At 48.3% G+C, this 20,613-nt stretch overlaps 7 protein-coding genes across 7 annotated transcripts; 3 read left to right on the top strand and 4 right to left on the bottom strand.

Annotated features, from left to right (window-relative positions):
* The first annotated feature begins 474 nt into the window (after positions 1-474).
* DEU56DRAFT_396370 (MFS general substrate transporter) lies at positions 475-2,893 on the top strand. Its single transcript, XM_041346015.1, has 13 exons — positions 475-734; positions 800-1,001; positions 1,060-1,083; positions 1,135-1,159; positions 1,215-1,270; positions 1,333-1,354; positions 1,407-1,729; positions 1,778-1,841; positions 1,892-2,018; positions 2,077-2,208; positions 2,265-2,373; positions 2,422-2,609; positions 2,657-2,893. The coding sequence occupies exons 2-13, from the start codon at positions 808-810 to the stop codon at positions 2,734-2,736; spliced, it is 1,344 nt and encodes a 447-aa protein (XP_041207752.1). The 5' UTR covers positions 475-734; positions 800-807; the 3' UTR covers positions 2,737-2,893.
* Positions 2,894-3,982: 1,089 nt separating this feature from the next.
* DEU56DRAFT_396339 (uncharacterized protein) lies at positions 3,983-5,003 on the bottom strand. The gene is made up of 3 exons (XM_041346014.1): positions 4,916-5,003; positions 4,068-4,860; positions 3,983-4,005 (listed from the first exon to the last, which is right to left on the bottom strand). The coding sequence occupies exon 2, from the start codon at positions 4,779-4,781 to the stop codon at positions 4,176-4,178; it is 606 nt and encodes a 201-aa protein (XP_041207751.1). The 5' UTR covers positions 4,782-4,860; positions 4,916-5,003; the 3' UTR covers positions 3,983-4,005; positions 4,068-4,175.
* Positions 5,004-6,071: 1,068 nt separating this feature from the next.
* Positions 6,072-7,254, top strand: DEU56DRAFT_913401 (WD40-repeat-containing domain protein; the record flags this gene model as incomplete). Its single annotated transcript, XM_041357519.1, has 6 exons — positions 6,072-6,674; positions 6,738-6,764; positions 6,815-6,853; positions 6,902-6,976; positions 7,037-7,188; positions 7,236-7,254. 6 exons carry the CDS (start codon positions 6,072-6,074, stop codon positions 7,252-7,254), a joined length of 915 nt encoding a protein of 304 aa, XP_041207750.1.
* A 612-nt stretch (positions 7,255-7,866) lies between these two features.
* On the bottom strand, positions 7,867-9,319 carry DEU56DRAFT_913400 (Aldo keto reductase; the record flags this gene model as incomplete). Its single annotated transcript, XM_041357518.1, has 9 exons — positions 7,867-8,031; positions 8,089-8,245; positions 8,299-8,348; positions 8,401-8,620; positions 8,669-8,700; positions 8,748-8,772; positions 8,835-9,011; positions 9,064-9,149; positions 9,203-9,319. 9 exons carry the CDS (start codon positions 9,317-9,319, stop codon positions 7,867-7,869), a joined length of 1,029 nt encoding a protein of 342 aa, XP_041207749.1.
* On the bottom strand, positions 9,225-11,056 carry DEU56DRAFT_807534 (uncharacterized protein). Its single transcript, XM_041353398.1, has 4 exons — positions 10,936-11,056; positions 10,535-10,893; positions 9,361-10,402; positions 9,225-9,310 (listed from the first exon to the last, which is right to left on the bottom strand). The coding sequence occupies exons 2-3, from the start codon at positions 10,891-10,893 to the stop codon at positions 9,619-9,621; spliced, it is 1,143 nt and encodes a 380-aa protein (XP_041207748.1). The 5' UTR covers positions 10,936-11,056; the 3' UTR covers positions 9,225-9,310; positions 9,361-9,618.
* Positions 11,057-12,069: 1,013 nt separating this feature from the next.
* On the bottom strand, positions 12,070-12,894 carry DEU56DRAFT_737958 (uncharacterized protein; the record flags this gene model as incomplete). The annotated part of the gene is made up of 2 exons (XM_041348624.1): positions 12,070-12,684; positions 12,733-12,894. 2 exons carry the CDS (start codon positions 12,892-12,894, stop codon positions 12,070-12,072), a joined length of 777 nt encoding a protein of 258 aa, XP_041207747.1.
* A 2,819-nt stretch (positions 12,895-15,713) lies between these two features.
* On the top strand, positions 15,714-16,262 carry DEU56DRAFT_701740 (uncharacterized protein; the record flags this gene model as incomplete). The annotated part of the gene is made up of 1 exon (XM_041347323.1): positions 15,714-16,262. A coding segment is annotated over one exon (549 nt), but the record flags the coding sequence as incomplete, so codon positions are not given.
* Between the last annotated feature and the right edge of the window lie 4,351 nt (positions 16,263-20,613).

Here is a 20,613-nt window from a genome sequence, read left to right as displayed (position 1 = left end):
CCAAGATGGCTTGAAACTCCGAGCTGTTGTAACGCTCGACGTTCAACTTGAGCCTAGCAAGAAAGAACTATATCCCACATCCTCACTTTAAATTTCACACCTACCTCACTGGCCGTAATGCCGTAATCACGCACTGATTCCATTGCATGCATGGGCGTTGAGACGACATCGGCGTGCACCGAGAACTTATAACTCCGGCTCAATATTATCTCGTGAAGGCATCAGGAAGCTTACGGTGCCACTCAGAAGTGTTACAAAGTTTGTTAGATCTCAGATGCTGTTGACACTAGGAGGACCGCGGATCACTGACTTGCCGATTTCAACACCTGTTAGGTTTTCCAAATGGCAATGAACACAGATGACGACTTTGATCCGTACTCCAAGTGGACACGTGGGAGAGGGTTCAACAGTGACGGTTAGTGGTCAGAAAGTCTGGGACCCCGAGCCGTTGGTTGAACACCGTGATCATTAACAGCTCGGGTCTCAGCCAGTTTGATTCCCAGAGTTCAAGACACTCTCGGTTGCATAGGTACACTGGCAGGGACTTTGAGTGCCCGCCAGTCCAATGCCGTCATCACGTCATCATTTTCTAGATTGCTATGGCCCTAGCTCAACCAGTATGGGTGGTCGAACGAAATACTAACCCTCATCGGGATTTTGAAAATACCTTTGGGAACCAAGAAACGGGAGAATTTCGCATTTATACATAACGGCCGGATGACTTGAACATACTTGTAATCATTCCGTTTCCCTCCATACTTTGTTGATTCTGACTTTTTTCTCTGTGCAAAACTGGCAGGACAAACTATGTCCGAGAAGTCCCTAAGCGCAGAGGCTTTGAAGGGCACCGAGTTCGCACGCGATACCTTGTCTTACTATGATGTGTGTAAGACGAGAGCAACCCCCCCAGACAACCAGGAAACACAGACTTCTGAGAAGTCTGTAACACATCTTGGTGAACCACCTGATGGAGGATTGACTGCGTGGCTGGTTGTTGTTGCGTGAGTGCTACTACGTGTTTAATTCTTTGAAATCACCACTGACGTTGACGAATTACAGTGCCAATTTGGTGTTATTTTCTACGTGAGTTTTCTCAGTTTCTTCCCCGCAATTAAGGTCAAGATATTCCACCAGATTTGGTTTATGCAATTCATGGGGTGTAAGTAATGTTTTGTCACCACACATTCGCAGATCTTACAATTCTCCTTTTTCAGGTCTTCCAAGCTTATTACGAGGAAAATTTACTACGTCACACTTCTCCTTCAGCCATGTAAGGTGCTGGGTTTGTTTGATACATTGCAACTCATTTATCGTATAACGTATATTCTCCAGAGCGTGGATCGGTTCTGTGCAGGCATGTCTAACTCACGTTTCGGTAAACTTGCTTAACTCACATGTTCTTCTAGTACGCGCTCGTGTACCTTCCAGCGCTTGTGACGGGACGACTGTTTGACCTGGGATACTTCAAAATACCGTGCTTCGCTGCTAGCTGTGTCCTTGTCATGTGCACCTTCCTAATCGCAGAATGCACACAATACCTGCAGTTCTTCCTCGTGCAAGGTCTCGGTATTGGAGTGTGCTGTGGTATCATAGTTGGCCCCGCACTTATCGTCGTCTCGCATTGGTTCTACAGGAAACGTGGCCTTGCTGTGTCACTCACCGCCATCGGGGCTTCGTGCGGCAGCACTGTGTTCCCTGTAGTGGCCCAAAGTTTGATTCCACTAATCGGGTTCGTTTGACGATCATGGACAATTTATATTCACTTATGCAATTTCAGATTTAAGTGGACTGTCCGTGTATTTGGATTTATTCTGATTGCTACCCTGGGGATGGGCAATATGGTATGTCGCCAGCGCCTTTGATGTCTAATTTACCGACACATTTTCTCAAGTTACTCAAACGACGACTTCCACCCGTTGATGTTCGCGGGGGACTCTTTAACCTTGAAGTATTCCGCAACGCCGCATATTCTATCTTTTGCATTTCAGGGATACTGGCGTTTTTAGGACTTTATACAGGTGTGGTCGTAACGATTATCCCTGTAGCCTTCCTGATGTTCTAAATTTATTTCGACAGAGCTTACATATATATCCGTGAGCGCCACCGCAATTGGCGTCTCCAAGGACTTTTCGTTCTATATTCTCGCCATCGCCAATGCGTCATCTACGTTTGGACGTGTGTCGGCTGGCCTAATAACAGATAAAGTTGGTATGTCTCGCCAACCAATTGTAGGCGGGAACACAAGCTAATATTTTGACTGTCAGGTGCACTCAACACCATGGCAGCTTTCACTGCTGTAGCGGGGATTATGACATTCGCCTGGCCATTTGCTAAAAATGAGACACAGCTCATTGTAATATCCTGCCTATACGGGTATGCGCGGCACTTGTTCATGACTGGCTGCCAACTCATCCCATTTAGGTTCTCCACAGGAGGATTTTTAGCTCTCTTCACTGTAGCTGCCCTGGCAATGGGAAAGATTGAGGATGCAGGGCGCCGAGTGGGGATGTTCATGTCCCTTGCTGCCCTTGGAGCCATTGCGGGTCCTCCAATATCAGGCGCCATCAGTACCGCGTCAGGAGGGTTTGCCGAAGCCGGTTATTATGCAGGCACGTTTATCAAATGCGCGGTCTTTGTGTGTGTTGATCTTGTCTAGGCGGCATCATTATGTGTGCTGTTGTATTGCTACTGTTGGCGCGGTACCTCCACCTCGGACGCCTACGGGGCAAGTGTTGAATGATTCCTTCAGGAGTAATGGCGTCGAGCACAAACGATACTCCGCGTCATATTTAATGTGATAATCTGTCTCGTACATTGAAGCTGCGGATAGAGCTCTTGAGTCCATCCCGCGTGTAACTTATAAATGTTAATAGGTAGCGGTAGCGGTCAGGTCACGACTCCAAGCCCGTGCACGGTCGTTCGAGTCCAAATGTCAAGATCTGATATGATGTGGCTTCTCATGGAAAACCAACATGGAGCGTACGCCTTGGAGAATACTGTCCAACTACGAATACAGGACCAGCTGCGGACTATGCGGAGGAATTAAGTCAATTTTGAATGTGAGGACTCACCAACCATTAGAACCATGATATGAAATATAGCAGATAACCTACGGCGCAGACGCGAATTTGCAAGACTGGCCCGAGATAACGAGATAAGATAAGGGACTATTCTAGTTAAGGGTTCAAACTTGCACACTCAAGAGACGCGAAACGCTATCAGAGGGCAAAATTAGATTGTTCTCGATCCTAATATCAGAATCAGTTCGCCTGAAATGGAAACTACGATGCGAAAGAACAATAAATTCAATAGCGAAGTTGAGAAGTTTCACTCAGAGTCTGAGGTACACAATTGACTGGTAGATAGCGACAATCAAACAAATAGACTTGAGCTAGACCGGCTGAAACCTACCGACGCCTCGAGGTACGGTAAGAAGGTTATCCAGTGTAGGTTTATTGAGTAAAGATAACTTAGCTGATAATTGGGTTACCGCGGATAATCAGGGTTTGAAATACTGGGTATAACTTGAACAACTTGCCGGCCGGCCGGAAGCGAGAGTAGCTGTAGCACTATGCCATACAGTCACTCAGGCTCCAGGTTGGTCAGAGCATATTGATTTCACAAAAAAAGATCTGATACAACGTACGTACCACATAGTATTGCCGTAGTTCGTCTTGTAATCCGAAACATGAAATCAGACTAGTAGGTCCCCAGCCGTTCCGCCCCCGACGGGGGAAGGTCTGCTTATTCTGGTCGCTGAACAGCTTCACTGCGGTGAAAGTTCTCTCTCGCCTTTGGCTAAATCCTCCCCTTCTTCGCGCTCTTTTTGCATGACCGGGATCTTGATCCATAGAAGTTCATGATCCAAATTTGAGCAGAACATTGGGATCGGGATTTAGGGAAGCACGGAGGACAATGACTCTGGTTTCATACAAGTGTGCCACAGCTACAGTGATTCTCACTGTTTTGGCGTGCAGTAGACTTGCACAGGCGACGTACGGTCAACTGATACACCGTAGCATATTAGCATTGCGTATAAAGGGATTAATATTATATTGTAGGCTCACTGTTCATGCTTTGGAGCGAATCCTGCAACCAAGTGTTCAATATTAGCAGAATGTCCCCTGAGCTAGAACGAACGAGGGAAGCGTAACGGGAAATATACGGAGAAAGACCTAGGGGAATATAAGGTTTACTTCTGCTTCTAAATCTGCATCTCCTTCCATTTCTACCTTTTCCACCAAATGTGTCTTCATCCTCTCTGAAACAACATCATGTTCATTTGGTATCGGAGTACTACTCCCGCTTCCCGGCCACTGTTCTTCTAAGCAGCGACAGTCGGACCAATTTACCGCGAATGGTTCTGAGGGACTCGTTACCCACCAACCGGAGGTTTGGCCAAACGAGGTAACCCTGGGAACACAGCAGACGATGGTGGTGGAACCTGGGGTAGACGAACCAAACAACCACGGGGTACCCCGCTGCTGTTGGCGGAACACAGGCTGAGATGGAAGAACCGGAAAGCTCTCTGGTAGTCGTGATTTTGGAGCGGAAGACACGAACTGGTGCGAAACGAAGAAGATACAGCCGCCTGCAACGCAATCACACGCCTGTGTCGAAGATTGGGCAGAAGACCCTGCGGCGGTAGCGTGTTTCACGTTCAAGACACGATACCGGCATAACCCGAAACCATTCCTACGACGAAGGTCCTCCGTGGGAGTGCCGGAGGTCCTGGAGCAGTGGGTGGAGTCCTGACTCTTGGTTTGTGGGGTAGCCAGCATGTCAATAGCAGTCCTTTCATCGAGTATATGAAGAGACACCTTTGACTTGATGGCTACCCTGTATCTGTCTGCCGCCTGTCTGGGATCTCACCATCAGAACCACTACAATACAAACATAAGAGTTAGCAAAACACCTCGGTGTTAGAATCTGTCCGAGAGAAAAAGATAAGACTTCTTCTTTTCGTCACACAAGTCGACAGCAAACACGACCATCCCTGCATATCATCCGAATCTCTGCCAAGAATTGCCACGTAGTTGAGATGAGATCGCGAGTGGTCGATTAGTCGGCGCAAAATCCGCGGGCGGCAACCTTGGAAGCGAACACTGCGGGTGGTGGGGTTTATACAATAAATGCTGCGTCTATTATGAGGTGAGAAAAAACTGCAGTCAGACACATACCGAATCCTTCCTTATGCTTCGTCATTGTCCTAGGCTGCTCGTGTGTTCTCGCTCCCAATCCCGTCTCCTTCTGTTTCCAACATCCTAAAAGTCAAATTCGGCTTGGACAAGTTAGATGTCACCTCGTCACAGATGGATGCGAATTTTCTGACTGCCACAGGCAGCGGGTTTGGGACACGCACAAGATGATTAATTAATATGTTGCGCCTAACGACGAATTGAGAGTATTGACACGATCAAAGGATCCTCGATAAGGGCCTTGAGAACTAGATAGTGCCCCCATCAGCACATAGTCGCAATCAACAGAGATTCACTAGTAATGTGAAGTGCCAATTTCCAAGGGAGGATGTTCGAAAAGGACAAAGCATTGCTCATGAGTGAGCCTTCTTGGATCGGGTACGGGGATCCGTTTTCACCTCGTTTATCATGCCTGGCCAGTGGAGAAGTCCGCCAGTAGCAGTTGCTGTAGACACGACTGTGTATGCAGGAAAAGTGTCAGAAGAATGATGCTGTCACACTGCTGTGAAATAACGCTGTAACGTTATCTCCACGTGATCCGACGGTTACGCCCGGGAAATACCAACGTTTTGGCAGCAAGTTACAGCAAATTTACAGCTTACTCCGTTCTCAAAGCAGTTCAAAGACACAACCACAAGCGACCTCGTTCATAGGATGCAAGGCAACCACGATGCACGATTCTCAACACGTGTAGGCGGTGCGAACGGTGCAGTGCGCATCTACACCTACAATGCGTACTGTGCATGTTGGGAACGTGGGAGGGGTACGCCAAACTAGGTACCATATATGCCGTCCCGTGCTAGTCGGATGGGGTGTCTTATAGACGGGCGGTCGATTTCCAGTAAGCTTCCAAGAGACCCCAACACAATCACGATGGAGCGACAAAGGTTCAGAAGATCAAGACGAATGAGAAATACCGAAGACCAAGCACGGCGAACTGCTGTCCCACCGCAAGCTCGGCCTACTCCAACTCACCCCAAAGAGACGAATGTAATACGATTGCCTGAAGGAAGTGGCATGGGGAGGTTTCCCCTAGATGTTGGAGGACCTAGCGATGCAGTGACGAGTGTCTGTTGGTCGAGAAATGGAGAGCATATGTTCTCGGGTTCTCGAGATGGAACGATCCGGGTTTGGTCGTCAGGGACCGGAGCCCAAGTCGCTCTCCTCCAGGGACACACCAACACAGTCCACGCCATCGCAATATCTTTTGATGGTCGGTTCATTGCAAGCGCTTCCTCTGACTGTACTGTTCGCCTATGGAGCGTCCGTACGTATGAAGCAGTCAGCCCACCCTTCGAGCATGCCGACGAACTCTATTGCGTCACATTCTCCCCTGACCGCAAGCGCGTCGCATGTGGTGGGAAAGACACCAAGGTGTATCTGTGGGATATCGAGCCATACACTAAGCCAGAGGCTGGTATCACGGATACCTGTGAACCAGCTCCGGAATTGCCGTTGGCTCCCTCAGACGAAGATGTAAGAGCTGCTTGCACTGTGCGCCTAATTGTTCGAAGTAGCTGATGCGCGCATTTATTTCAGGTTCTTAACGAGCTCTTGATACAGGAGGTAAGGAAGTGCATTACTTATGTTTTCAATATTCATAACCAGCTCTCCAGGTCGCTGGCTTCCTTCCCCCGCTGGCGCTTCAGAATGGAGTATGTATATCGTACCATGGCGGGACATCTCTGATTTTACTGTCGCAGGTTCCACCCGACCTGAATGTTCCCTCAGCATTTACTGAGAATTGGCCCAACGACGAGATCAACAACCCCACTGAGGTAAGTGCCAACGTGTGGTCTGTGTAGGTTTTGATTCCGAACGCTTAATCATCATCTTAGGATGCGCCAATGAAACCAAACCAGCCAGAGGAGTCTTCTGAAGTCCTTCCTAGTCCGCCACCCCCCTCATCCTCATCCAAGCGTAGCTTCTTGGACAGGCTACAACTCTTTCGTCGTCGATACGATGATGATAATTGTGGCACCACCAAATCGTAGGTGTATCTCCCACATCAAATGAGCAATCATTCATGATTTTCAGGGTCTTGGGGAAGGGATGACGATACTCCGAACACACTCTTTGTTGTAAAATATTCCATAGGGATTGTGTGACTCGCAGATAGACCCGGTTCCATTCACAGTGTTGTTTTCTGTGTCGATGACGACCTTTTGTCGGTTCGACTGGTAACTTAAACTACCACTTCTGCTCCTGTCGCTCAAGGAATGATTGATATTCTTGTTTGTTTTACATATATTTCCATCACGAAAGAATAAGTTTTGTTCTGTGCGTCGCTGTCAATGACAATGCCTGTCATGCCCCACTGGACACCTTGACATATCCCTCGCAGTTGCATTAAGTCTTGTCATTAAGTCTTGTCGAACGCAGCTGTTGACTTGAAAACTGGGGCAACTAGCTCTTCGTTCTCATCGGCGTGGTGAACATTGAGGTAAATCTCAAGAGTTTGGGATAACAGCGACTTAAACATTATACTAGGCTCCTGCCTTCCCCAGCAAAGTAATGTGCTCGAATGTACGCAAGCTTGTGATTCAGAACTGCTTTTTGTCCCTGACATCTTTCGACAGTTTCATGCAAATTGCTTCGCTTCAGGTAGGTACAAGTACAGGCGCAACCATCGAGAATGTATGTATGTGGCTCGAATTCACAGCGCAGTTCAGGTGCTCTTCGGGAGTGGCGTCTCTGCATACAACGCCTTCATAGCTGCCGGAGGATAACGTTCCCCAACCACCCAATCAGCCTTCTCCGCAATCATACGGACTTCCTGGACAGATTCAGGACTCAATGACACATTGAGAGCACCGAGATTCTCCTCGAGATACTATGCAAGTCAAAACCATGAACACCCGAGCTTGAACGCAGCGATGTGACTACTGACCTTGATCTTCTTTGTACCCGGAATGGGGATGACATCTTCACCTTGAGCAAGAAGCCATGCCAAAGCCACTTGGCCGGCTGTTGCGTTGTATTGCTCGCCTATTCTCTTCAGGTTATCTGACAGCTTCAAGATGTTCGGGAAGTTCTCCTTCGAGTATCTAACAAAGTGCGGTTCAGATAAGTCACTACCAGGTACGGACACGACGCATACCTAGGAACCATCCTCCTGAAATCATTAGGTTCGAAGTCATCGGGAGATTTCTGTTCATGCGATGAGCGTCCGAATGAGTTCTAGCAGGTCTGTGGCACTTACATACTGCCCCGTGATCAGACCACGCCCAAGAGGCGAATAGGCAATGATTTTGATTCCAAGCTCACGGGCCGTGTTGAGGATGTTAAGCTTTGGGTCCTCGATGTCGAGTGTGAAAGGTGAATACTCCACTTGGACGGCAGCGATGGGGTGCACTTTCTGAGCGCGGCGCAAGGTGTTTGCGGTGCATTCTGACAGCCCGAGATACTTTACTTTCCCCTGTCTTTTCAACGATCAGCTAGAGGCATAAATCCAGGAGCTGTTCGCTTACTTGACAAGCTCTGCCATTGCACCGACAGTTTCCTAATCGAGTTTAGATATCTTCATAAAGTCCATAAACAGAGACGTACTTCGATGGGTGTTTGGGCATCAGGTCTAAGTGAGGATGATCATGATCATGAGGTTTGAGAATAATCATTATAACATGCCGGGCGTACCTGTGCAAGTAGTAAAGCTCGACCTTATCAACACCAAGCAACTTTTGTGATTTTGCAAACGACTCGTGGACATTTTTAGGGGATCCGTCAACCCCTCTACCGTCAGAACCACTGATAACGATACCGAATTTCGTAGCAAGGAAGATTTTGCTCCGCTTTTCAGGGTTCAGATTGAACCTGCGCTCTTGTTTGTGAGGGGTTCTTACTGTTACAGCGCAGTACGACGTACCATTTGCCAATGAGCTCTTCGCTGTCTCCATATATATTCGCAGTGTCCCAGAAAGTGCAACCGAGCTCATATGCTCTATCCAAGACCTAAAAGGGGCAATCAGCAACTAATGACGCGCAGCAAGGCGCTCACGCTTCACCTTGAGACGCTCTTCATCTGGACCAGTCTGACCGTAATATGCTCCTAAGCCCATCGCGCCAAAGCCGATGGCAGAGACATCATCGGTGCCGATTTTGCGTGTGGGATACTTGACCATGATGTGAGAATGTGTCTAAGTTGATAGATGCTGGAACTCACGGGAAAGAGTACTGACTTTATATACCCCTCGGCTTTGCCTCGGCTAGCTACGTATTCAACGAGTGACTAACAGAATCTCAGAAATGACAAGTAGAAGTAAAAGTGCTGATTACAGCTGACGCATGATGCTGACCAATTTCGGAACCGCTCTTTCTGTCTTCCGGAATCCCGAACGATGAGCTTGCACGTCTTTCGAATTCTAAAGGTGATCCCCTTCCACAATCGCATTGCGCCATCCCTTCCTCTGGTCGCAGGACCCTAGCACCAGAGACCAACAACTTCATCACTTTTGACCAACCTCTCAAGCATGTCGCTGGCCACAGTCCTAAGCTCTTTCACAGCAATGGCGACCCCCTCTCCCTGCTTTCCCTGCTCTCCCAGCTCTGAATCTCGCCTCTCCAGTGTATCGAGAGTATAGCCCACATGCCTGATGAACTGCTCGAGATCAAATTTCGCAGCAACCTGCATACACCTCTTCGTGCCTTCCACAAGTTTGGGAAGGAACTCGATACAGCGCATGTCGTCAATTTGATCGTATGCATGCATCCATGCACTCCTCATCACTTCCCACCACTGCTGCTCTGTGATAGAATCGAGCGACATGGGCGACCGCTGTTCAGATGCAATGTGTAGGAGTATGCCGGCTAGGTAAAATGCATGCGGCTTTGAGCGGCAAGCTGAAATCATGCTAATGCACCGATCTATATGGTGATCCTCAGACAAATGGGAGTGCCAGTTGGAATTCCTCGCGAGGGCAAAAACCAGTTCGAGATAGAACCAGTCGCGGCGATGGTCGAAAATGCGATCAGGGCCATTATCAAAGGGTGTTACACCTGGTCGCGGACAAACCGCGGTCAGAATAGCGGGGGAGAGCTCGGTCAAAACCATGTCGCGTAGACTCGCATCATTGTTCGCATGAATCGATGTCATGTCTTGTCGGACGCTGTGTATAGCGCGAAGAGCGACGTGGCGTAAACTGTAAGGCATCAAACCGTCCATGCATGTGATGAGGCACTTGATGAACGTATGTTGTTTAGCGGGGCTGCAGCGGGTCCCCAAGCCATCCAGTAGCAAAAGTATTTCATATGCCGTGTCGTGGTAGTGGAAATGAACGTAGTCGAGGTAGTCCACCAGCCAGTCGAAGTCTTCTGGCGAATGGACATCGATTATCCACCAAAATTGCCAATCCCACAACTGGGCAGGGTCCCGAGATACTCCAGCAGTAGCGAACATGAAATGCAGTGCATTTTGCAAAGCTCTCAACAAATCCAAGCGATCTTGGGATGATCTCGCTCGCTCGTGAATCTTCCTGCACATCTCCAGGTTCCGCTTCTTGGCGGATGGAGAAACATAGTAATAAGTTCGAGCAGGCTCGATAATGCGACAGATAACGCCGAGGAGTTTCCATGCCCGGCGTGTGACTCCTGTGCTGTCTTTGTCAACATCGCCTCCATCCCATGCCCAAAGAACCTTTTGGAACTGCGTCAAAAGGGACTGCGCGAGTTTAGGCAGAGCAGAACTACACAACTTCATTGTTAATAATAGCAGAAAAACCACCAATAAAGTCAATGGCACCTTTTATCAATCCGAACTATATCCTTCTTGCCAAATTGAACACCGATCATGACGCAAGCGAGAAGAGTGCAATTGGCGATGATTTGATTCGACGGAGTGGGTGGAGAGCTTAGCAGGCTTGATATCACTGCTATAGCGAGGTCTTCGACACCTCCATTCAGTCGCCCAGTAACGAAATGGTAAGGAAGAGAATGTGACAGCCACTCATAGACAGAGTCGGGAGAATCCCGCAGCTCTAAAGAATAGAACAAAAATTCATTATCGTTATCTTCCGGAGGACAAAGATTCAAAGTCGTGGAAAGTGCCGTCTTGTCGGCTGGACCCAAGTCCATCAACCTCATTTCACGAAATATATTGTAGTCTCTTTCCCGGTGGCCAAGAATTTCACCATGGTTGGGATATGCCTGAAGAACGCGGACGCAGTATAGATGACTCAGAGCCATTATACATACAGAGGCCTTGTCCTTCAATGACGGTACAATTTGGATCTGAATATCGACGCAGCTTGCAAGATTATAAAGCAGCTGAGGTAGCATGTCTGACACGTCAAGATCCAGGGGCCATTCGACATGTGGAACAAGACTGGCAGCCGCGAGAAATACTTCGGGATCCGTAGATGTCTCGAGCAGCCACTTGATGCCACGTGCTTCCAGACCGGCAGTAGGTATGTAAGGGAGGTCAAGAGCGAGTGTGTCTTGATTCTCCGCCAAAATGTCCAAGTTTTGGTCGAGCGGTTGACTTTCCGAGTCCATCACCTTCCTCGAAGAGCGCAGCGCTAAAGAACGCAGCCCCTTATGAAGCGTGGTGAATACCTGCAGAAGAGAACTCCATGCCAATGCGCCGACCGCACGTATAGGGCCTGAGGAATGAGATTAGCACTGGGTGTCCAGTGTAATAGTAGATAAAAACGTCACCTCTCAATGCTTCAGACAATCGGGTCCATCTCGATCTGACGGTGCCAAACAATTGCCGCAGCACACCTGACAAAATATGGTTAAACCCTGTGGAGACATAAGACAACATGGCTCACCACGCGCTGACATCATGAGCTGCTGGATATACCTGGAGGCTGGTGTGAATATTAAGAGTAAAACTCCTGCAATGCTGATTCAGACAAGAAACGACCATCAGAATTCACAAGATGATCTTACTGTCGATGCGCAACATCCGCAATATCGTCGATATCGGCGTTTGAAATGGACAGGAGGGAGATATCAAACATGCCATCACGGTCAGCGAATAGAACAGAAATCCGAAGATCGTTGTAGCAATGATGACCCAGGCGATGCTCAACTGCTGGGTCCACAAATTGGCCCCGAGCGCGATCCCAAACAGAAGAAGGGAAATCTGAAGTAAGACCGGAAAGGATTGTACGACAGCATCAAAATACCATGTGATGATGCCGTCAAACGTCTCTTGCCTGCGCTTTCCTCGTTCCTCTTGCGAGCCGCGGCCATATCTGTTCGACTTGTAGTACCCGAGCCACTGTTTGCCCAGTACGGCCCCGAAAGCAGCGAGCAAGCTCATGGACAAGCTTGCGTATGCTATCATTTGGATCCATACAGTCGTCGGCGACGGCAACCACGTAGATCCTGGTGCTGCGGCCGCAGTACCCGCTGCAGTGAGGTTCCCGAGTCCGATTTGTACGAGTTGTGTGAGAAGAGCATTCGTCGTGTCGCTGGGGTTAGGATTGAGATTGGACTCCATTGCCACAATAAAAGACGTGCTGACAGCAGAGAAAAGACCAGACTGATCAAATGTCAATAAGTGAGTTGAAAATGAGTATGCGACACTTACGAAAACCAAGACAATGTCCATATCGCTAGTGTATCGCTCAAGGAACTCGCCGTCGTGTTCCTCTGCGACTCTCTTGTACACCCCCCAGAAACGAGAGCGGTGGTCCTTGCCACTCTTCGACGCAATCGTCGAGTCCTGGAGAACAACCAATACTTGTTTCATGACACTTGCTCTGCGCGTAGGATGTTATCAGCTACGATCGCTTGGCCGATTTTTCGCTCACAGTTCGCTTAGAGTTGGCTGGTCTTTCTCCACCTTCTCCACCACGTCCTCCTCCACGGCCTTCTCTACCATGTCCTTCTCCACGTCCTTCTCAACCACGTCCTTCTCCACCATGTTCTTCTCTACTACGTCCTCCCCCTCGCTGAGACAACGCATAAGCTTATTTGACATCAACACTGATAGGGACTTACAGAGCTAAATCGCCGTCTGGTACAACATTCAAATTGGGCGTACTTTCCTGCATGTGAAGTTCTGATGGCTGGGAACGCCCAGTGTTCGAGCTGTGGTTCTGGTGAGTGGGGACACAGAAGCATCAAGGCGAAAACACTTACATCCCTGATGGCAGCACCACAGAAGGTTCGCCATTCATCGCATCCCTGTTTTGCTGTTAGGTGGGTGGCAGATTCCATAAAGTCACAACTTACTCGTTCGTAGGTCCTACGGTGTCATTTTGCGGGGGAGGCTGTTCATCGTTGTGAGCGCGTTGATCCTCGGCGTCGTCGGTGCCTGATACTTTTGACATGAGGAAATATACTTATATTTGATCCCGAGTAAACCCAGTGAGATTTGGGAAGAGTATGAGGTGAGTGGGCAGGGAAGAGTGGTGGTACACAGCAAGCGACTTGGGCGGTGCAACCATGAGTCCATGACGAACACGTGCTTGACAGCGTTGACGGTGGGTGACCCTGCTCCCTTCGGTAGACTGCAAGATCAATTCTGCATATATATAGTCAGACTGAAAGAAGCAAGAAAGTTAAGCTTGCGCAACATTCACTTGATACCTCACGTAAGCTGCGTCTTGCCAACTACCCCCTTTTGGCATTATTCCCGCTACCTTGAGTAGTCTTTTGGGTGTAGATTCTTCAGATCTTGTCGTGGCAGTGTTTTTACTTGGAATAGACAGAGGCAATGCTGATCGATCGGTCGAGACCCTTTTTTTCTCTCTCTCTTTTGGTTGTTTTAGGGGGTTTTTTTTTCCGCGCCCCTAGCATTATCTGCAACTGTGCGCTCCTCGTTCTTTCAATGTACCACCATGACTTCGTTTGTGGCTCATCTTCCTGTATCGGTTGTCTTCGACCTTGCATCTCAACGTTCGGTAGTATCTTCTGCAATAGCTCGCTCACTCGGTCATATCCGTCCTCGAACGTCATTTACCGACATTCTCACCGCCTCTTACGAAGGTCGTTCGCTGACCACCGACGTCGAGTTTGATGTTGCGCGAACTCTGGATACGGATGTTATCATCGGGATGGATTGGATTGGAGCGTGGCGTGCCGTTGGGCAGGACGGCAGAGTTCCATTCAGTAATCCCTATGCGAGTTCTTCACCCTTCACTCAAGGTGATTTATTCAAAATTTTGTATAATTTTTTGGGGGCTTATAAACTAATGTGATTTTGTCTTTTCAGAATCATCACCATGCATAGTCGATCACAGCGAAAATTTAGATTTACCCGCCAGTGGTGGAGATCCATCGAGGTCATCGTCCCTTGTTGGGGCAGCTTCAATGTCTCGTAGACATTCACAGTCTATTGTCCGCGACGTTTTCTTGGGGTCGGGTCATTCTGGAGTTCGAATTTGTATTTTTTCTGTGGACATTAGACTTCTAAAGCGCGCATGTGCCATGCATAGTCTCAATGCACAGAATATTGATCAAGTTGCTGATGTGCGTAATCTGTTGCTGAGACATTTTCTGTATGGGGAGTGTGTACAGTTAGAGCAACGCTCCAAGCATCACGATTTCACCGCTTGTCGTGAGGTCGGAGCTGGGTTCATGCACTCTTTGGATTTAGTTGACTTTACCCTTCGAGAGTTGACATCTGCATCAGTATCAGCTATCTCAGGATCAGCTTTATGGATTGTGGCGCAGAGCATTTGCAGCGATTTAGTTTGTTGTCCTGGCGAAGAAGAGCATAGTAGGCGAAAGGCTATTGGCGTGCTGAATATCTTCCGTCGTCGTGGCGTGTACAACGACTTCTCTAAATCATCACGGTTGTTGTTCACCGACACTGAATATATGTCTAAGGGTTCACTAGAAGCAGTAGCTTCTTGGCATGGATTGTGTTTTATCGGAACCAAGGATGAATTGTTGGATAGAATTATTCTTCATATGTCGCAGGGTATGTGTGCTTCTGATGGGCAGGATCATCGATTTGGGTGTGTCAACGTGACTGATGAATTTCGGTCAGACGGATCCGATCATGATGTTGATGATACAAGAATTGAGCTGCAGATTCGACTTTTAAACTCTGTGCGTAAGAATGTGGCGAGGAAACCTTTAGTACGTATTCTGAAGTGCTGCGAGATCTCTTATGATGATGCTTGTACATTATCTCAGTTGCGCAGGTCTCTCAAAACATATCTATCATCACTCACCAAGGGTAAAAGGGTACGGGAGCGATTAGTGTGCAAACAACGTGAATATGATTTGCGAACTGCTGAAGAACAATGTTCACGTTCAAAATGGCCTCAATTGGTGTCTGAGGAGAGGAAAGCCAGTGTTCTCAAAATTTTCCGGCAGCAAACGAGTTCAGAGTCTCTTGCCACATTCATATGTTTTTCTTGTGCTGGAGAATACAATCGTTCACAACGTCAAACCCTAATTCTGAAAGATGTTGATCTTTCACCTTTGACACGACCTGATTTGCGCACTCACAATGGTCAGATCGTCGATCCCGGATGGATGAGTGGAGAATTTGATTGCCACCAAACATCAGATGCCAGTGAATTGGTTATGCAACATTATGGTGCACTGTTGGACAATGTTATCTATGATGCTGCAGGTTTGTGTTTAGATTCCAGTGGAGAGGCGCCCTGTTCTGCCCAATTTTGCAAGGAGTGTTGCTCTGCAGTGCGAAAAGGGAAGACACCACCGTTGGCTCTAGCCAATCATAATTATGTTGGTGCAGTCCCTTCTGTATTGCAAGGACTGACGATAGCTGAGGAGATGATGATTTCAAAGTGTCGAGCTAAATGCTTCATTTTGCACTTACGAGAGGAGGCGGTCAACATTCCAAACGCACAACGTGGCCTTAAAGGTAACATCATTATATTTCCACAGCGAACATCATCCATTCTGGATATCCTTCCTCCTGCTTTGGAGGATGTTGTGACCCCCATTTGTGTGTTGTTTGTAGGTTCTTGTCCACCAACACAGGAGTGGTTGAGGAAAAATGCTCGACCTCTTATTGTGAGAAGAGAGAAAATTAGGAGTGCCCTGATGTGGTTGCAGGAACATAATGACCTGTATCGTGATGTCAATATTGATTCGCAGAGATTGGCTTCTCTGAGCGAAGAGGATGTTCTTCCTGTTCACATAGAGACTATCAGTGAAACAAGTGACAAAGGTCAGGATGTTCTCACTTCTCGTTATGATGCGTTGAATTCCGATCAACCCACAGGCCCTGTGGATCATAATGTAGATGTTGAAAATGAATCGATGAATCCATCTTCCCATATCCCTACGCCAATTTTCGAGCATGTTGTAGTCACCAATGTCGATGTCAATGCACCCGCTTAGTATAACCGCAGTTCGGCTACGGCCCGCTCCGGCTTGGCGTTCACCGGTTTGCCAGTGTTTGGGTTATCCTAGTGAGCTAGGCCACCTATGTATAGTTTGGTTCGGTTCATTAGCTGCACAGATTGCCACGAACCAACTGTAAGCCAAAATTCATGAACGGCGGCTCAAGCTGATGGAATCACAACTTATTTTTAAGTCTCCTTCCCGGTTGGATTCCCTGTTGAATTTTTGTACTCCTCAAGGCTCAGGTTATCACGTACTACCATGAATCATAAGGTCCTGATACGAGTTGATGGTAGATTCAGACTCGGAGATGTTGTGGGATCTGGTTCATACGGTGCGTTGTCCACTAGCTGATTACAATTGCAAAACTCAACATGAACCCTGGGTCTGCTTAGCTGTTGTATACCACGCACAGAACATCATCAAAGATGATGCAGTTGCGATCAAACTCGAACCTATCGCCAGCCACTCGTCTTCCGTACAGCGCGAATACACCATTTTGAAACGACTCGAGGGTGGAGTTGGGATACCTCGCGCCCTCTGGTTTGGTAGAGAGTCAACATATCACGCATTGGTTCTTGACCTCCTTGGGCCATCACTTCACGATCTTTTCCTCACGCACAATCAAAAATTCAGCCTTCATGCTGTGGTGAATTTGGGGGACCAGCTGGTCAGTTGATTTGTGCTGGGTTTTTGCAAGTAGGCTAACCTGTTTCTCAGCTCTCACGTCTTGAGTACATCCACTCACACAATTACGTTCACGGTGATATCAAACCGCAGAATGTCTTGGTGGGTCTTGGCCATTTGAGGCACACTGCATTCATTATCGATTTTGGTATCGCGAAAGAATACTGGAACACCGCAACCAGAGTCCACATCCCATTTCGTCAGAATCAACGTCTCACTGGCACTCCTGCGTTCGCTTCAATCAACAACCACTTAGGAGTTGACCCAGGTCGTCGTGATGACCTCGAGTCGCTTACATACATGTTGATTTATTTGTTGCGCAGCTCCCTTCCATGGTTGACTAGTGATGAGAAGCTTTCCAGCTCTTCTATTCTCGAGCGCAAGGTCAACACCACTATTGAAGACTTATGCGATGGAATTCCTGTTGAGTTCGCAAGTATTCTCATCTACACGCGCTCTCTTGCGTTCTCAGAGGACCCTGACTATGGGCATCTTCGTTCGTTGCTTCACGGTCTTCAAGCCACATTGTCCCCGCCAGTTATGGGCCCGCTGGATTTCAGCCAACCTGATCATCACAATCACATGGCACATCCCCCTCCAATCTCCAATGAACGCTGGGTGGCGGAGGCAGTGCCCCCATGTCCACCGGATGCAACACCGCTTTGCAGATCGACTCGTGTGTGAGTAATCTATTTCATTTTTTCATTCGCAATCTGAAGCTCAAGTGATTTCCAAGTTTACGCCCACGTAATGGCTCTCCGATGCACCCAAGTGACCCAAAGACTTCAGCTCCGCGCCCGAAAAAAACAGTCGTTGCAAGATCACGCTATTGATTATGTATCTCTTTTCTGTACATAATATGTACATATGATATAGTGTACGAGCCTATAGGCTACTAGCCTACAATGTTTCTGGTCAGACGTGGCCAAATACATGTCAATGAATCATCGTGGCTCCCACGCAGCTCTTAGTGAGCTTCTATCTTTTTCACACTTGCCCGTCTCCTTGCCCATCCTCCTTGCAACTTACCAGTGTCATTTTTCTGCAGATCGGTTGACCTGCGACAGGAGCGAGCTTATCCTGGATACTTATTTATGAAGCCTGAGTCCCGATATCTACTGGACTCACCTAATCGAATCCAATCAGCACCATGGCCAGCTCAGCCTACTGGATGACGCATGGGGGATTTTTAAGAAATGCCCCGCTTCCCTTTCGCTGTATCACTATCTAGATTAGTCGTTAGTACTGGGTAGGAATTCTCACATTTTGCAGGCAATATTGACCAACACTTGTCAAAGGCGCCGGGGCCTGAGTAGAGGCTGGTGTTCATAAAACTACCGATCGTACACCTACTGGATGGCGCATGGGGAACCTTTTGCAAATACGTCATGTTCCTTTTACTGGATGGCGTCGCTGTATGCGATCTGGGATCTGAACTCGATTGATCAGTAAATTGACTGTGAGGATGCAGGTAAGGTTTACTTCACGTGATATATCCAACTGATTGCGAGATTTAGTGTCCATCAGAACGCTCATGAAAGTTATGGTACCCCTCTAGTCGGGTAAGCTCTATGGGTCGCGGGCATCAGGGAAACCCCACTCACTTGTTGTGTAGGACCACTGAAGTGAAGATCTCATGGTATGTACCCTGAGTGTTTGTTCAGTTGTCCCCCTTGCGTCGTATCACTATTAATGATGTTCTGTTTAGACCCGTTACTTCGCGTGTGCGACGCACTGGACTTATCATTAGTCGACTCAGGAGTCAGGACTGGGGTTTCCCCATTGTTTCCCCAGGACGAAGGTTTATAAAGACTCTGTCTTTGAATCTTTGCCATTACAATCATTCAAACATGGCTCCTCGTCGACGAGGGCAGAAGCCCCAGGTTGCCCCCATGCCTACTCCTGCTGCTGTACCTCTCCTCGTCCCCGCTGCTGCTGCCCCCATCGCTGCTGTCCCCATTGTTGCCCCCATCACTGCTGCTGTTGCATTGAATGCAACTGCGCTTCAACACCCCCAGAGACAACGACAAATGCCTCTGAGGTTCCGCGACGACAACACAGCTCACACTGGCACCAATCATACGGCAGATGTCGGAGAATATATTGAGATCGGCCAAGTCTCTGGGGATGAGGAGGATGACTTGCCTGCACCAGCAGTCAGGGCTCCTCCAGTCCTCGGCCCACTGCAAACGGCTACTAGTACGGTTTACTCCACCCAAACCGGTCCCTTGGCCACGGGTATCCAGGGAACGCAGCCCAAAAGCACGGCTGATGTCCGTTTTTTCTTTAGGTTGGATTCAGCCACTAATCGCAAGATCTGCCAACCCTGCGAGTGAGTACATTTCTGCGGTTCTTTCGTTCTTTCTCTCATCCTTGTCCAGGGAGTTGCACAAGGTGGACGATTCACACCGAATTACCACATACAAGCACACAACCGGCACTTCTGCCCATCGTAACCATGCTTTCTACTCCCATACCGACCTTTGCCTACGAGAGGCAGAGCGCCTGCGCTGGCCGATTCTTGTAAAATCACTGAAGGGCCATTTAAATGAAGGGTGGACTTTTGCAGCCATCCGTGAAAGACTTCAGGATCCTGCTTACCATATCGACTCGCTTGGTACCATGCCTAATCTTGGATCTAACAATTCGCTGCCCGAAACCGGCTTGTCTCCGGATGATTGCATTCCGGATTTCAGCATCAATGAGATGCATCGCCAATTAGTGAAGTTCATAGTCGCAGATGACCAGGTGAGTGGTATTCACTTTTGATGTGCCCTTGTTAATTGATCATCTGCAGGCAATAAACATAATCGAGTGCGTGGAGTTCTGGCGCCTGATACGTCTTCTGCGGAGGGATGTCAATGAGTCAGACATTCCCCACCGCACGAAACTTCGTGAACTGGTCATTGTCGCATGGCACGAGTATTTCCAGGCGTTGAAAGGTGATCTTGCAGTAAGTGTCTAGTTGTCTTGTCGAGAGTCCCGTCAAATGTCTTATGTATTCTTACAGAGGGCGCAAGGAAAAATCTCTTTTACGTCTGACCTCTGGTCGGATCAGAAACTCCGCCCATTCATGGCGCTCACCGCCCATTGGATCGCCAAGGAAGAGAAGACGTCGGTGCTTGTCTTGAAGGCCGCCTTGATTGCCTTCCACCACGTTCCCGGAAGCCACACTGGCAAATCTCTTGGTTCAATATTACTGCATCTCCTCGATCATGCTAATGTCGCAAATGATGTCAGTGTTTAACTGTACTATATGACGCACTCTGACTTTGTTTAGCCTGGCCATTTCACGCTGGACAACGCAGGGAACAACAAGACTTCAATGCAGGAGCTCTCTCGTTTGCTCGAGGAACACCAGATTCATTACGATCCGATTGAAAACAGAATTCCCTGTTTTCCGCATGTTATCAACATATGCGTGAAGCATATTGTCGACGACTACGCCACG

This window comes from Suillus clintonianus (genome assembly GCF_016758775.1).
Source record: "Suillus clintonianus strain FC179 chromosome Unknown DEU56scaffold_42, whole genome shotgun sequence".
NCBI lineage: Eukaryota > Fungi > Basidiomycota > Agaricomycetes > Boletales > Suillaceae > Suillus > Suillus clintonianus.
This window is presented reverse-complemented; position numbering and strand designations above follow the sequence as displayed.